Source organism: Channa argus, chromosome 9, assembly GCF_033026475.1.
Source record: "Channa argus isolate prfri chromosome 9, Channa argus male v1.0, whole genome shotgun sequence".
Classification (NCBI taxonomy): Eukaryota; Metazoa; Chordata; class Actinopteri; order Anabantiformes; family Channidae; genus Channa; species Channa argus.
Genome location: NC_090205.1, coordinates 14,229,023 through 14,246,598, shown reverse-complemented (window position 1 = coordinate 14,246,598; position 17,576 = coordinate 14,229,023). Strand labels below are relative to the sequence as shown.

Here is a 17,576-nt window from a genome sequence, read left to right as displayed (position 1 = left end):
TGTTACTTTGACACATGATAATCAATGCAGCATTACACTGCCCATTTTAAATGGAGCACAGTTTAAACCTTCAGCCCTCTGAGTGATCCACCAGTTAGCACTGGCTCTCCACAGTGTGACAAATGTGGATGCTGTCCTGAGGTGAAATCTCTCATTTGAGGCTGTCTGTCAGTGGAGAAACTCAAACAAATGCAGATGCAGGCTCAAAAAAGGCAGCTGTTGCTTCACGTCTGCGGGCCACTGTGTCCAGCAGGAATTTAGACATCTGTGACTACAGAATACCAATTCCTCTCTACTGGAAGACAGCGCAAGACCAGTAACCATGGCAACATAAAGGAAACTGTGATTCCTAATCTCTGAGGAAAAAAATATAGAGGAATCATTTGGAGCTGAAGGGAAGCATGTGGTTAAGGTTAAATAGTGAGTAATTATTTTCACAGTAAAAGCTGCCATTTCAGCCGTTCTATGCTGTAATGTACTCTTAGAGGCACATATTTCTCTCTATTTTTCTATGTAATAATGTTGTAATTACTGTGACCATAACCCCAGAATTGGAAACAAAAATACAGAGGGTGCAAATGCCACACCCTGTTCGTGGCTTGTCAAGCACACCCCGAACCATTTTCTGTAAGGTTAGTGAGACTTAAGTTGAGTAACAAAGATGTGACTACTAGCACACGCTCACATGCACACAAACACTGGACTCATGCTTGAAAGTGCCGGGTTTAAGGGTTCTCAGAGACGGAAACAAGCCACTCCAACTAATTCAACAACAAACAATAGATGAGAGGTGAACATGAGTGGTTCTGTGAGTGAGAGGTTTAAAGCACTAGTGTTTTGGGTCTGAATGCAGGTCTGGGGTTTGTCTCACCAAAGTGAGGTTAGCAAGCCAGCTGCCCAGGCCTTTAGTCTCACAATGCTGGCATACCCCTTAACTGAGGAAGATCCCCATGGTAACCTAACAGTATGCAGTATGGCTAGCATGCTCTGGAGGTGGTTCAGTTCAGAGGACTGTCTAAAAAAAGGGTAAAGGAAGTGTATAGTAAACTCAAAAGCGATTTTCATTTAAGTAAATTAGTTGCAATAGCATTTGTCAGTCTGGAATCCAGTTCTCCTTTAATCACATAAGCTTTTAGATCATGTTGCCATCATGGCCTCTTCTTTTGCAACTATTAGTTCAACTATTATCGATATAAAAATAATAAGTTGTTAATTGGGCTAAATTACATATTAGTATTTCCTTAGTTTTTTTTTTTAAGTCGCCAACATTTTTACTCTACACAAATACCAGTCTTACTGCTGCATGTGTCACATTTTACTGTGTGGATAAAATACACTGACATGACAGTGATTTAAGTGTAAATTCATAAATCAAATAAATCTAGGCTAAATGCTTACATGTTGCCTGTTTGTTTAAAGGTCAAGTGAGGATATGTGAATGTGCCCCCATACAACATTACTATGTAATGGATTTGAATTAAAGAAAGTAAATCACAATTCAGCTACAAAGTCTGTGTCACCAGCAGAAAGAAAAAAAAAAAAACAATTCTGAATTCCACTACTCACTACTCTAAAAGTCAGCAAATATCTGCAGAATGTGCATCTAATTACACTAATTGTGCCCAAAAGCAAATCAAAGTCTAATAAACATGATTAATCTTTTAGTTTTATTTGTACAATGAACTCCAGCATGTGCCTTAGCACGTGTCTGCACTTAACAAGGTTGACCCTCTTATTCGACTTCAGATCACAAAACAGGAAGAATTTGTTAGGACTCTGACAGTAGCTTCCCCTTACTGGCTATTCTGAGCGGCCTTCTAATGATAGATACCCTGAAGTGGTCATTTGGTGCTGTTGAGACCTAAACTGTAAAGAGCATGCCAACCCTCAGTCACTGTGTGAAAAAGTAATCCCCTGGATGTCTTTCATTTTCATTAAGAGACACTCCAACACTGGTCCCTCTATAAAGTCTTGATTCTTTTACACGAGAGGGGAAGTCAGAAAAAGCTCAGCAGTTGGGATGCTCAGACTAAAGCTGACCCTCCACAAAGCCTTAAAGGGGGGAAGAAACACATACGGACTGAAAGTATTAGTTCCCTTTCACTGAAGGGTAACTGACATGCACTTTCCATTAAAACAATCTTTTGATGTTTTCTAAAGTTTTTGAGGCAACATATTTGCACAAAAATGCCATCACATAAAAACTAATATTTTGTGGTAGATCCATTTCTCTGGAGCAAACTTTCAGTTCTCTTAAATTTAATGGGCGCCTCCTCTCAGCTGCAGTTTCATACTGCATTAATATTCAAAGTACTTTATCAGGACTCAGAGCCACACACACACACACGGTAATATTCTGATTTCTTTGTAACCTGAACAGATTTAAGCCAATCTGTGCCTGACATGATGAAACAACCTGTCTTCAAGAGAGAAGTTCTGGTCTTCCCAACTAAGTCTACAATAGAAACAAGCTTTTCTGACCTGATAAATTTCCCGGGAAATTTAATTCATCATGAAGATCCAACCCTGCCTTTCACAATATGCAAATTAATTCTTCGTGCAGGTGCTTCTAGTCTCAGCTACTGCAATGGACTATAGGGCTATGAGTGTGCATAATCAAACCCCTCCATATGATTCAAAATGCAGCAGCATGCATCATTTCTGATCTGCCAAAAAGGACACGTCACACCACTGTTCAGATCTCTGCGCTGGTCTCCAGTAGCTGCATGCATCAGGTTCAAAGCTTGACACTCGCCAACAGAGGGGTCAATTCAAAAACATCTTTCTACCTGAACACCTTAAACGCGGTCTACCGTCCCTCTTGCCCAATGACTGCCAACACCCAGTGGTCCCTTCACCACGCAGCAAAACACCCCAAACAAACCTTTTAAGGTTAGTGGCCCCATAATAGTGTAATGAACTTCCTAACTCTGCATATTCAAACAGCCTCACTACCAATATAAAAAAATAAAAGCTCAAGACAATCAATTCCACAAATTCCTATGCGCTTAAAATCGTCTTCAAATTTCAGATCTTTTCATTTGAATGGAAAGCACTGTTTCAGTGAGGTGTAAAGGTACCAACACAGAGAGACCTTAAACCTGAATAAATCTTTTAAATAAAGTTTTTTCTGCTCCAGGACATACAAAATCTCGTGGTATGCTATTCCCTATCATAGGTTATTCAAGAGTTCCCATTTTAATAATGATGGATAAGGGGGGTGAGGTGTCAGATCAATTGCTTTCCTACTAGCATGTGTGCAGCTGGGGCTACTGGTTTGAGATTTTCCAAACTGCCCCCCTAATCCCCTGCCCCAACCTTTGCTTTTGTCATCCCGACTCCCTCCCACACATCTGCTCTATCTAGAGACCCCAAATTCAATTACTGCCAAGGTGCAGTGGGAGATAGACTCGACTGCACAGGTACAGCTGAAAGGAATTCTGACAGACAACATTTTACTCCATTTCACCGCAGGAAGAACTACAGCACTGACGAAAACATAGCCATGGGAAATTGTTTTAATTACCAATAATGCATGACAGACCACAACATGAAAAAAAGAACAGTGTATATGGTGCAGCACAACAACTTTTGTGCTAAAAACACTCAGCAGATGAGACCAGGAAAGGTGAAGCAAGAGTCCCAGGGGTAAAACAAGGCACCCCAGGATAAGAATAATCCCATGATATCATACTGCTTGCCAGGTCTGACATGTTAATTATGCCCCAGAATCTCAATGAGAAATTCATAATTCATTAAAGAAGGGCCCTGCTGTGACGCCGCGCTTCAGCTAAGGCAAAGTTTTACCATTTATTTGAGCCCAGGAGGACATCACAGAAAAAGAACAGGCCGGAGCAGCAGAGCTGCCACACCCATCATGAACTGTGATATCTACCAGCCCTGCTGCTACTAAGTAAGTGTGATTCAATGCCTCATTTCAAGAACCTAATGAAAGGATCTGAACATTATAATCAAAGGGCAATGTTCAATAGAATAATACATGCGGATGGAAATAAAAAGTCAGAGGATCCACCTTCATCCATCTGTCAAAAAATCCTACAAAGGGATCCCAGGTTATGTTTGGTCACACAGGCAGATAAAGTCGACAACACTGCTGTCTGAACCACACCAACACGAGCATCTTCCACAAGAGACATCCATCTTGGTTACCATAGGAACAAGACTTATTATAAAGGCATTTCTTTTCCCAAAGCACCTGTGCACAGTATAGAAACCAATGCAGCATAATGTTGTCACACAGCAACTGACAGCATTAGTGACAGCTTTCATCATTACCTCTTACACAGCTCGAATGGTGCAGGGCAAGTGGATTTCTGTATGCAGGATTGTGTTATAGCAAGCATGTTGGCTTGTACTTCATGGAAAATAAACATTACATTGATGCTGTGCCATATCGTACTGCCCACATTATAGCTTATTAATCCATCCCCATGATAAGAATTTCATCATATAGTCAGCATGTCGTAACATTAGATGAGCCTACAAACAGAGCAAACATGGTGGGTAAGATGCAGATCCAAACTGTTGACAAAGAGGGATTCAGGCGAGTGTTAAAAAAAAATTAACATTCGCCTGAATGTTAAAAAATAAAATAAAAAAAATTATTATTGAACACTGGCAGTATTTATTACAGTATATGGACTCCATACTGATGTGACTTGTGGCCAAAATATATTGCTGAACTATGACAATTATATTCTCATTTATATAATTACTGCAAAAATCTAATAACATATTGTGATATAGTTTTAAGTTTATATTACCCTAAGTGGCATATAATATAAATATTTACCATGCAACCTTAAATTGCAATAGAGCATTTTTGGTCTCTTTTCATTAGGTTGGGTTTTAATAACGTAGTGATAACAACTCAAGAAAGATTAACAGATTTATGTTTTTGCTTTTATCTGATCTTTCTAAGAGAATATTACCTTTTTTCTTTCACTCAAAACTGGAACTTAAAATGAACCGGATCCTAGTTTTGGTGAGAAAGCGATGCAGTGCAATTGGCCCATAACAGCCGGGAAACACATATGGGAATATTTTCTTTTTTTAATTAAATCAAGATGTCAGAAGTAGAAGTATTGCTGGTTGGGCATAAGTGATGAAAATGTAATTTTTCTTTATGTGTTTGGTGTCCAGCATCCCCTGATATGTTAGTTTGCTTTGGAATCAGCCATCAGATAATTCCCACTGTGGCTCCCATCCTTCACGACCCAATTACATTTTAGGATGTGAGGGAGAAAGATGCTGTACATGGAAAAACTACCCCCCTCCCCCTCCCCCATCCCACTGACAGGATTTCAATTTCAGTCCATAGGAGAAAGACAACCAAAGGTTCAGAGTTCATGTGAGGAAAGTATGAGACTATTTTCTGGCAGTGCAAGAATGGTGCAAGGCACATGAATGCCCCTCTCACATTACTGAAAACTTAAGATTTTCCAGCATCAATGTGTATCATTCACTAGTGGAAATTTTGAAAAAGGCTTTAATCTTTCACCTGAATTAGCATTCAAAAACACAGCACTAGCTCTATAGTAACACAAATCTTCCATTTATGTTTTAATGGTGACAATGAGTGTATGACCCCCTCCCCCAAAGCCCTGTCACCCCAAACTCCATACCATCTTTAAAAAACACTGGGCCAATCAGCACCAAAATCAAGAAGATCTAATAATCCTCCAAAACTTCTCGCCAATCAATTTCAAGTCAGTTCTATTTCAATCCAAAAAAAGCAACTCACACACACCCCCTGCACACAGCTGGGTTGGCCGTGTCTCCTGAATATGTTAGTCATAATTGGTGTGCAGCAGCGTATCCCCATGCTAGCGCATCACACTCACATTAATGCTCTGCATGGAGATGCCCCCCTCCTTCTACCCACCGCTCCTCCCCAGCAGATATCAGAGGAAGACAGAACTCTGCAGCACGGCAACCAGCTCAGACGCTCCTCATTTTCCTCCGTGTGTAACCATGGCAACCCACACATAGGCCAGCATGATTTCATGTGGCCTTTCAAAGAAGAACTTGTATAGTGTTGAAATTCATAGCGATGTATGTTCACAGAAAGAGCATCACCCAAACTACTACCTCTGAGGGAGTATACTCCATGCTGCAGCTCAAAGGTTGTGGTAGTTGCATCGATAAAGTGTTTTCTGGTAGCACAGGGAGGGATGATAAATGACAAATAATTTCTTTGTATGGCAGGAGGCCACATAAAGTAGCTGCATGTCTTTTCTAAGAGACAACAACAAAAGATCAAAGCAGGCTGAAGCAATCCTATTGGGACAGCAGAGGTTAAGAACAGAAACTATTAATGTTTCGGTAGATAAAATCAGAAAGGCCCTAACAAATCTTTGATTCACAACTCTCTGCAAAGACAAGCTTACTCTATAAGGAGAAACAAGATTACCATATTCACCGTCTCCTTACATCTTTCCAACAGTTCTCTCCTTCGGCTGCTTTAAAAATTCATTCTCCACAACAAGAGGCATGCCGTAGAAACCCAAAAAATGTCAGCCTGTAGAGCTACAGTCCCAGCTCAGTTAATGTAAATAGATCTTACTTTTCTTCCTACATGACTCCTTTTCGTGAAAGGAGAGTAACCGTAATGGATTTAGAAAACTCATTGACATGGTGTAAAGCGCATCCGTAGCATTTGTTACTCTGGGTTGCAGAGCTGCTGCCCCATTCTCCCGAATTCTGTAACAGCCAATCAGATACCATTTATATTCATATTTGCCCAATGACAGCTCATCAAGAAAGGCTGGTGCCGAATCATCTCCTGTGCCCAAATCATTTAACCACCACTTTTGTCAGTGCCCCCCTAAAGCGCTGTGAGGCTGGGGAAGCAGACCGTGTCCCCACCACAGCTCCGACTTTAACAGGATTTAGCACACAGCTTTAAACTAGACCGCCCATCCTTGCGAGGTCTGCCTTCCTTTACAGTCCACACGTGACATTTGAAAATACACAATATATAGAACAGGGATACTGAGAGCCTTTGTGGTGATTTCAAACTTGTCTTACAGTGCAGAGGAAACGTTGCAGGAGATAAAATCTTCAAATATACAATATGTGAGTCATAACATTTATGTTAGTATAACTAACAATTATTAAATAGTAGTTCTTATAATAAGAACCACACTGGTTAGCTTCATGGGTAAAATATCAATCTGCCACAGTCAAGTACTGTATATACCCTTACAGGCACAGATATTTTAGATAAAAGCTGCACTTTGTCACAACTGAGATTGTGGAACAGACGACCTGGTGGATTATCTTAAAATGTGAGATGTGACAAAACAACAATTTATTTTAGACGCAATCTGTAGCTTTGATATAGTCCGTTTAGACGAATGTGGCTTTTACCAACTTTATATACAGTAAACGTCTTCTGCAGTTTGTCAAAATGTCTGTGGTGTGCATTCTAATTTGGAGTATGAAAAACAAAACTCATTTAATAATGATATTGCATTGTATACTAATGATAATGGCATCAATGTCAAATTTAAAAAGGTGCACAGCCTTGACTGGCCCAAATAATTATCTGGTTTTCAAGTCAGTTCTGAAAATGTACCTATTCATGCACCTTGAATAGCCGACGCTTTGTGTGCACTGATCCACAGGTGGTACAATGCAGAAACATCACAGCTCCTGGTCAGACAGTCATCAAACAAAATCAGATGAAGACAGGGCTGAAAGAAGCCCTTCATCGTGTTTCTACTCATTAAGTCAGAAGCTCGTTGCCATTCAGCTGACAATAAGGCACACTGGAGCTGCTCTAATTGCCTCGCATCACGATGAATGGGACACGGCATATGGGGAAAAGAGTGCTGAGTGGTGAGATGATGGTAAACCCGCTGGACTGGAGGGAGAGTCTTGCTCTTGCATGTAGACCCTTCCATTTGTGATAAACCCCTTTTAACCTGTGGGGTCCAAGCTGTCCTTATCTCTCTTTGCAGTTTCTTGCTGCAAAGAGCTATTGGTTATTGGAATGCGAGCTGAACTTGTCTATATGTTGTTGTGAAATTTTTCCAAAGATTTTTCCTAAGCTTGTCACCATAATTCCTGGCCAGGCAGTTTTTGTTTAAAATTGTAATCAGAATATGCTTTAGCCCTTTTTAACTATTTGTGTTTATTGCAGAAAAATGAACACAGAGCTTTTACTGTGACTTTAGACTATGAAATAAAAAGCTAAATAAATGTCAAAGTTAACATAAGCTGTGTCTCAATTTGGAGGCTGCATCCTTTAAAGGTTGGAGGTCCAGTTGTGTCCGTCACCGTCATGACAAGGCTATCCCATTTCGAAGGCTCCATCGCATGCTGCTGACAAATCAAGCCTGCTTTCCCCTGGCCGTTGGCAAGCAAGGATGGTTCCAAGAGGACCTGATTGGGCATTGATTTCACTTGCTAAAATAGGCACATAGTATGGGACCTTTGACGAAAGAGTCACTTCTTTTGAATATTTTAAACTAGAAATATGCTCCAAACCTGACCTTATTGTAGACATGTGCTGCCGAAGCGTCCTATAATCCAGACTCATTGTACAGAACTGCAAGAGGTGTGTGATATTTGCTTTGCTTGCCCTCTAAACTGACTGATCAGGGAATTTTGGAGAATTCTTGTTTATTGCTATTTCATGACAATGACTACTTGAAGTGGAGAGTGTGTGTAGCAGAGCACGAATAGGGAGGGCTGGGTCCGAACTAATATTGACTAAAGTTTAAGTTGTTTTTAACATAGCAGGCAAAATCTAACTTTGTACATATCTCTGTATCTGCTCTTTTTGAACTGGCGGTGATAAACTATGGATCCAACTAGATAATGGACAGCGTGGTCAGCTTCTCCATAGCAGACAAATTACACCCTGTCAAATGAACTCTGTAGCTACTCTTCTTGTGACTCAGAGGGCTGACCTCAGACCTGCTTCATGCCAGCATAAGGAGAGGGCTTTAAGTTGTATTTGAAAAAAACTCCCAACAGAACTGTCAAGGCTTCAGTGTTTTCTTGTACCTGGAGACAGAACAGAACATTATGTGTTATAATAATGAATTATCAGTGGTCAACCAAACGACGAGTGGGATCCATAAAATGTTAATCTTTATCCACTGACTTGTAATCTGAACTAATTGATCAAAAGTCCATGCTGAGAGAAGAGCCATGCAAGTGGCTCTGATGTAGTGACATTGCTCACTTGTCGATATAATGTTTGTCATGTTAGCAATGTTTCACTGGATAAGTGAAAAATCCGTCTCGCTGATGTAGCTTGACAAAATGTCAGAAGTATTTAAAACCAGTGGGAATCACTGTCAGGAAGTACTGAATCTACAAAATTTCACAACATTTAACCTAACATATAATATTGATATAGTTTACTTTTGATCCAAGTTATGTACAGTAGTTAGCGTGTCATTAGTTGTGGGCTTTAGTTGTAAGTGTTCAATAATTTACTGTTGATTTTAGTGGTGATTATAAAAGGAAATGTAATCTAATGTAGTTTAATGAGTCTGTGCTGAAGAAACAATATCTTATATATAAGGCAAATAAAAAGGGCAAGAGATGAAGGAGCTAATTAGTCAATAAAAATGATTGAATTTAGGATTTTGTTTCTCTGCAGGGTTGCATTTTACAGAGATTCTACAGTAATGTCTTTACGCCTTGATATAGATGGAGAATAAATAAAGAAAAAAGTGATAGTGTAATAAAGGAGAGCCACTAGGTGTCTGAATTTCTAACGATGACTGACTGTGTTGCTAATGTGGGTACTGAATGGAAGGTGGAAGGTTCCATGTTAGGTTATATTCATTAGTATTCTAGCAGTAAGGTTTGGCTAATGGAGCCTGACTGTTTCCTTCATTCACAGGAATGAGCATGATTCTCCTCCCTCCCATTCTGCTTTCATCATCCCATCCCCCACCCCTAAATCTATGCTGCCACTTGCACTGTTCACAGGCAAGTTCTGTGGAGCTTCCACCATCCATCAGCAAACATAAGCATCAAAACATCAACAGAGACAGAGTCGGGGTATGTTAGCCTGAGGACTACAAGACAGTCTGAGGGATACAGTCTGGATTTCCTGCCCTGCTGAATGCGGCTCAAGTAAAATAGGCAGAGGCAAGCCTCCAATTTCAATTTGAAAATAATTCCTTTGAAATGAATCATGAAAGGGGGCAACCAGACCAGAATTTGGGCTCGTGTGTTTTTTAGTCTGTTCCAGTCAAACTGCCAAACGTCATCAGCATCAACACAAGTGTGTTCACAGCCAGAGTGCTAAGTAGGGCACAGCATGGTATGTGACCCACGAGAAGGCTCGATGGCCCCTTTTTGTTTTTGAACCATCTGATACTTCGCCTGCTAAGGTGGAAACCTACCCCTCTGAACCAGAGGCAGAGGAACTAAAGCCTTAAGTATCAGTAACAGGGTGAGGTTAGACGTTTTATGTTATCTTAAAGTGACACCTGAAAAAAAGTCCTGCTTTGAGTGGTTTGGACCATAAAATCCTCATAAAAATTTTGTGGACCACGCACTTATCTTCATTGCTGCAGGGGACATTGAGGGGTGTTTTCAGTACATTATGTCTCATCTGAATCAGAAAAGGCTGAAAGTTGTGGGATGTAACTGAGTGAAACAAAGGGTCTCGCTAAAGTTAAACAGCACTCACTTCCAGCATCAAAACATTCATGCCAAGTTTTTAATCAGCTGAATGACTCTTTGGTGTTATAAAGGCATACTGTCATCAGCAGCCAGAAAACAGAACAATGCGTAAAATAAAGAGAAAGAAACTGTGTGAAAAGACGTTGTTTCCCGTTTGCGCTGTTTTTGTTTTAAGATATCAGATCTTTTTACTTCCAATCAGAACCAATGCCTGTGGAAAATCTACTCTTTTAGACATCATTGGGCAAAACTAATATCAAGCCCACTGGGATTTTGATCTGAAGTTCTGGATACAATGTGTGTTAAACTGAGCATGAAAAATGCTCTCTGTTAGCAGAAGCCTTATGTTACACTCTCCTGAGCAGTATATACACCCCGTTTCAATCCAGTCCACCTGCTGCAGTAAAAGAAAAAAAGACTCATCTACCTCATCATCAATTCAGTTAAACTACAACAACACAATGGCCCCGACAGGTTAACAAAAGGTCAACACAGAGTCAGCCAGTGTCATTTACAGTATGCATTACATCCTCTATGCAACAGTTGATTGAACATAAACAATTGCTGCCATTTTATTATGTCTGTATGTTCATCCAACTTAAAGCATGTGGAAATAAAAAGACACAGACATATTTTATCTAAAACTGCCATGTATACAAACCTGACCTGTCAAAAAAAGTTTAGGTATGAATTCTGTGGAGGATAAAGCAGTCTAATACTGACACTTTGGGAGATAACAACTCTGTAAATACCTACTGCATACTACTGCAAGCATTTTGTTTAACCCATGACATCACTAGAAAGATTAGGAGTCATGCACAGTACACTTCGCCACCTGGTTTAAGAACAACATATACCTACACCGCCTTGGGAGCCTGTCACGAAAACTGTCGGCAAAGCTCAACAGCTTTAGCACCAAACCTTGTTTAAGTGTGGTTGCTGCCTTATCTGTATCCCTCCATCACCACTTTCCACTTTCTTCTATCTACTAATTTCACTCCTCTGTTCCAGGCCGGAAGCACTGTGGTCACAGAACATGGCTAGTTTTTCTATTCTAAGACCAGTAACAGTGTTTCCACTTACTCCACCCCTTGCCTCTGCCATTAAATCCACGTCTAAGCACACCTTTCCAAAACACCACACGTTCAGAGGAATGCTGGGAAGGATGTGTGCCATGGATCTTATCCTCTTCACATTGCATTGAAGAACAAAGCTGGTGTTATTCACTGTATTTATTTTACTAAGTGACACCAGCAAAGCTCTGTGCTTGGGGATTTGTTCATAGTAGCATTGTGTTTAAGGGATTATCACTTTATAATACAAAGTCCATCATTAGTTTATAGTTTTAGCTCCTCTTTTACATAATGTGCAAATATGTAATTAGAAACTTAATCGTGAAACCATGAGCAGAAGTTGAACTGCTTTTTTCTTTCAAACACACAAAATCTTTTCTTGTCCTTCTACCCACCTGTTTTCACTTCATTATCTAGAAAAGCATCAATAGTTTTCACGGGTCATCAGCACTCCAATGTGCCAACATGTAAATGTCACAGTGTTTTAGAGGCTGTCATGTGGAAAAAAAACTGTGTTGCAAAGTATAAAACAGCAGAACAACAGGTTTAACACTGTTTGGCAGATTAGCAAGCAGTGATCAGGAAATACCATCACAGCAAACTGAAAGAACCCTGACATTACAAAAAAAAATAAAAAATCTGTCCCAATCTTATTCTTGCATTCAGCATCATGCAGTTGCCATGACAACCATTTACCGGACTGCTGCTGCTATGATGAAAACAGGAAATGCTATTTGGACACTGTGCAACAATGAAGAGTCACATTAGTATTCCTACCAAGAAACAGGCCTGGACAAGTCAGCAGTAACGACTCACCGAGATGTCAAAGAGCTCCTCTGTGTCATCCAACATACGGACCCTGATGGTAACATGTCGTCCAGGGGGCATAGGCGGGGGTCTGTGCCCAGGGTCCAGTGTACTGATGCCAAGAGTCTCTGGGGCTCCAAGACGATGCCCTGCTCCTGAAGTCACTGGCTCTGAATCTGACTCGGCCATGGTGCACTGCCCAGCTCACTGCCCAGCCTACAGAGAAGCCAAGACAGAATAGTCAAAGGTAAAAAAAATAAAAGTCGCCACATCCTCTATTGCTTGCACATCATGAAAAACACAGATAAAGCATTGTAAAAAATGATTCCAGTGTAGTAAGAAGAAGCCTCCTTTTACATAGCATCAGTGGTGCACTAGGTGAAATAAAATGGGGGCCCAGAGGACAGGCTGCACAACCTTCCATGTCACACTAACAGAGTAATTGCAAATGCAGTATTTGCACTCTCTGCTAATGGCTGATAATTGTTGCCTGTGGGAGAACCAATTAGTGTAAAAAAAAAAAAAAAGAAAAAGAAAAGATCCAGGCATGTTCTTTATTTCAAAGCACAAATCAAGCAGCCTTAATTTGATTTGACAAATGAATCATAAGGCTGAACTGTAAAATCAAAGTGTCAATAGAATGACAACTGATTCTGGAAGTCGTGAAAGCGAGGTATCAGGGATAAAGACACACAGACACTTTATTTAGGGAGGTTAGGGTTGTCTCAAGAATGGCAAGTCAAATATGTGAGTAATTGTTGTAGATTTGAGCTATATAAGCTGTCCCTTTATCTTATTTCATCTTTGAGAAAACAAACAAAAAAAAAAAAAAAAACACAAGCATGTAAAGTTCTCTATGATCCATAGTTGCCAATCAATAATAGGCCTGCTGATTAAATTCCCTATTGAGACAGTTTACTAGAGGAAAATGTCTTCTCCGTTTATACTGCAATCTTCTCCACTTTTGCATTGTATGTATTCATGTAAGAATCTGGCTTACAGTTTATTCATTGTGTGGTATATTATAAGAAAAAGAGCAAGATTGCCACCATGTTGCGAACATAATAACCAAAATGAGTGCACCAGTGCCCCTAACTTGTGCAGCACACTTTACATGCACTGCTTCTATAAGTGTATACAGTTGGGTGCAAATGTTTGTATCCTTTTATTTTTAATTGTCAATAAAAAAGAAAAAAAAAAGAGTAAAACAAAGATTTTTTTCAACATAATATCGAAGGCACATAAATTAATTTAATGAATTAAAGTAAGCAAAGCACACTTTTATTTTCATTAGTTTGCTGTAACTTTTTTTACACTCCTTGAACATGTGTAAGGAACATTAGTACTGCTGCCATCAAATTCAAAAGGAGTCAATTTATTTCCAAGAAATGGTAAAATCTCTGTTTCAACATCTGATATGTTGTTTATGTTCTATTGTAAATAAAATATGGGTTGATGAGATTTGCAAATCATTGCATTCTGTTTTTAATTTAGATTTTACAAATCCTCCCAACTTCTTTTAAATGTGGCTTGTATTTGCTTATTTATTTATTAGTTTGCTTTATCTAGCTCATACAAAAAACTGATATCTAGTTACCTTAATGTAAAATAACAAGAATAACACAGTAACATAAGCACTTATTCTCTTAATGAAGTAATAGATCTAATTGGTTTAAACATAAAAATTAAATGGCAAACCAATTAAATGATTTAATTTAATGTAAAGACTAATAGTTGATACAGTATAAACAGCTCTATCAAAACGAAAGTCTGCAAGGGAAGAACCACCGCCTCTCGACATCAAGCTATGAAGGGTGACATTTGATATTCAAATATGGGCAGATCTGCAGGTCTGGAATAATCTGCAGTGTCACGCAGTCTGTGTTTGTCCCAGATGGAGGACTGTATTTGGACAATGTTGTGGACTCATTCATTGTGGGTTGACACATGAGCAGGTCACTATCCACCCCCACGTATCCACAGCCAGATCCCTCTAGGCTGTGCTGCTTAATTTTCTCTTCATTGCACATTCCAGCAGGCTGAAGTCACCCTGAGACCTCACCAAGTGGTTCATCAGGGGCCAGTGGGCAGTTGTTCAGCCTCTGCAGAGGTGAATGACTGCTGCCAAGTTTAAGCTAAAAGCTGAATAAGGTATTTTAAAGGACTGGATAATGTACTAATCCAGCCGAGTGCGCAAAGAAAATAGGCCAAGGACGGCAGACACTTTAAATTCTTTTTGATGATGGTCTACCTGATGCTTAGGAGAGGCACATCATAAATTCCCAGTCAAACACTGCAAACAAAAATTATAGTGAATTAGTAAGGCTGGAACTAATTGGGATTTTCATCATCACTTAAACTGTCAATAATGTTTTCAGTTAACAGATTAACCACCAATTTTGTAAAGTACTAAAATTGTGATAAATATTTGTCTCACTTTCTGAGAGTTGACATCTTCAAACTGCTTTATAGCAACAATGCCAAGTAAAAGCTGCAAATGTTCCCATCTTGGAAGCTACAACCAGCAGAAATGTGGCATTTTTGCATAATGAGAGAGAAATTGCTTCCTTAAAATATTCTGTTTATTGACTAATTAATTATTGGACTATCAACTAGGGTTGTGTTTCAACAGCTGGTGTCATATTGTATGTGGTTTCCATTACCCAGATTTGATGAACTCCAGGGATAATCTCATTTATTGTTATTTTTCATTAATAAACAAACTGTAATTTAACTAACTAGGAAACATGCAATTTCAGTTTGAATTATTTCAAGGTCAGCCTTTGAGTCTTTATTTTATGAACACATCTATAAATACCCATAGAGCCACTGAATACAGAAAGCATAGTTTCATCATGTGCACCTGTATGCGCACAGAGCAGTGGGTGCGAGATGATGGAAACGTTAAGCTAAGGAGCAGACTGCATTTCCTTGAGCAGTCAGAAACCTGACCTATAGGCTGTCCCCAGTGGTGTGTGTGTAAAAAAAACAATGTTCAATTAAGTCATTTGTGACACTTGATCTTCACAGCACCTATATTCATCCTGATTATTGGCCGGTGTCTCATATTCAGTCTCTAAATTCATATTTTATATGACCTGCACATGCATGCCATGTAATCAGACACTCTTCAAATAAAGCACCAGTGAAAGAGTATACAGTGATTATTTCAAGCCACAGGTATCCTCCCCTGCACCCAGGATCATTAATCAACCAGTCATGAGTCTAGGTCTGGGTGTTCCTTTGAATAGGTAACTAAGGTCCAAATAAACACACAGGGCGAGAGTGACATAAAACACAGTCAGCCATTATGCAATGCCAGAGGGACATTTAGAGGTCCCTGAGTTTTTTTTCTCACGGCAAACCACTTTAGCTTTGAACTTGTTTGCTTGAAATTCCCCACAATACTGTAACATTGAGCTGTGGCCTTTAGAGACTCCAGAGCTGAAACAGTGGCTTCTGAGTGTGCAAGGGGCACAGAGGGGCCCCTGAGTGTAGTCCAACTCTGCACAGCTGTAATCCTTTAGTGACAGTTACAGGGCCAGAGGCTGGAGCTTATACAGGCAGCTCTCTACCTGAAGGAAGCTCCAAAACAAAACAAAAAAAAGAGCTGAATTTCCTCTATGGCCTCGAACACACACTGGGTGTGGCTGGTATTGCGTGAATTACTTTAGGTTCCCGCTGCATAATGGTCAACGTCACATGTGTGCCCATTAAGCAAAAAAAAATAAAAAATAAGACAACCAACAGGATACATTGCGCGTTGTAAGCTGGGCTGCCATTTAAAAGCCTATGCAAAAACAGAGTGATGAAAGTAGCAGAGAAAATGGTGAAATCTGCCACGGGGAGCTTCAGACTAGGCTCACCTCACCTCTCTCTTACTCTTGATGTAATCTAGGTTAATAGATCAGGCCGCTGTAATCTTCAGGACATTATCAGCTTGTACAGCAGATGTGTCTGATCTGGACTCACCTGGGCAGCTTCTGTAAACTAAGTAGAAGAAACATACACACTTCCTGGTGATATCTTTGGTCATTTAAATTTCACACAGAGCCATGTTCAGTTCACAGCTACGAAAGAAATAAATAGAAACAAAAATCAGCCCCCGCAGTCTGCTCACATCCACAGACAGCTGATGTGTATTAGTGCAACGCAGCCCACAGTGGAGGACAGACAGGACACTTTCCACTGGCCGCATATTAAGAATTTCACACACTCTTAGTTATTTTCCTTCCTCGAAATCCACGGGATCAGAAAACAACCCGGCAAAGATACTCCCAGGATTTAACCTTAATCTCCTCAAACAAGTTGGATCACTTCTCTTAAGAGCGCGCACGCACACACACATATATATACACACGCACGCACAGAGGACTTGGCTGCACGATCCTTACCCCTTATTTCGAAATGCAGGCTTCTTCGCAGCGTATTTGTCCCAACCAAGGGTGATGTTACATCCACGTTGAGCCGCGGTGGAGGAAAAGCAGTCCTGATTTGGTTTAGACGAGGCTCGTGGCGGAGACGAGGCTTTTTGCTGTCGCCATGGCGGACGACTGAGCGAACGAGCCGGGAAGAGACTGGATTACACTGAACCAAGCAGCGGATCCACTCCCGGTGCCTTTGCTCAGACAATGAAGGAGGTGCAGCACCTCCACCTTCTCAGCAGCGCCGGACACAGAAGAGCAGCAGCACCATCTAGTGGCTGGGTTCAAATAGCAGAATGAGGATTCACGCGTCATAAGCTGGTGCCAGTGTTTGATGCAGTGACCACAAATCATCAGGGGTGGAAAAAGTTCCCAAGTCCATAAAGTTCAAATAACACAATCCTTACATGCAAAAATACTACGTTTACTAGTACAGTAAATGTTTTGCAGAACATAGGTAGAACAGGTCTAAAATCTAAAATCAGGTATAATTCACATAATTTTCCTCCTTACAAAACCATCCAGTGATCCCCGCAATGCGATCCTGGAAGAGACCGTGCTACACATGCATGATGTGAATGCAGACTTAACTTCA

The 17,576-nt window shown here is 40.2% G+C and overlaps 1 protein-coding gene across 7 annotated transcripts in view; it reads right to left on the bottom strand.

Moving 5' to 3' along the window:
* Window positions 1-17,234, bottom strand: part of LOC137132914 (FERM, ARHGEF and pleckstrin domain-containing protein 1) — a 45,859-nt gene extending 28,625 nt beyond the window's left edge. For 2 of the 7 annotated variants that reach the window (XM_067515934.1, XM_067515935.1), the window contains exons 1-2: window positions 16,952-17,225; window positions 12,567-12,773 (exon numbers count right to left, since the gene is read on the bottom strand). In XM_067515934.1, the coding sequence (XP_067372035.1) occupies window positions 12,567-12,746 (180 nt within the window). In that variant the 5' untranslated portion in view covers window positions 12,747-12,773; window positions 16,952-17,225. Of the gene's footprint in view, window positions 1-12,566; window positions 12,774-16,951 lie in introns of those variants that run through there. The other 5 variants (XM_067515939.1, XM_067515940.1, XM_067515938.1 and 2 more) reach the window with 5 other exon arrangements.
* Window positions 17,235-17,576: the final 342 nt, after the last annotated feature.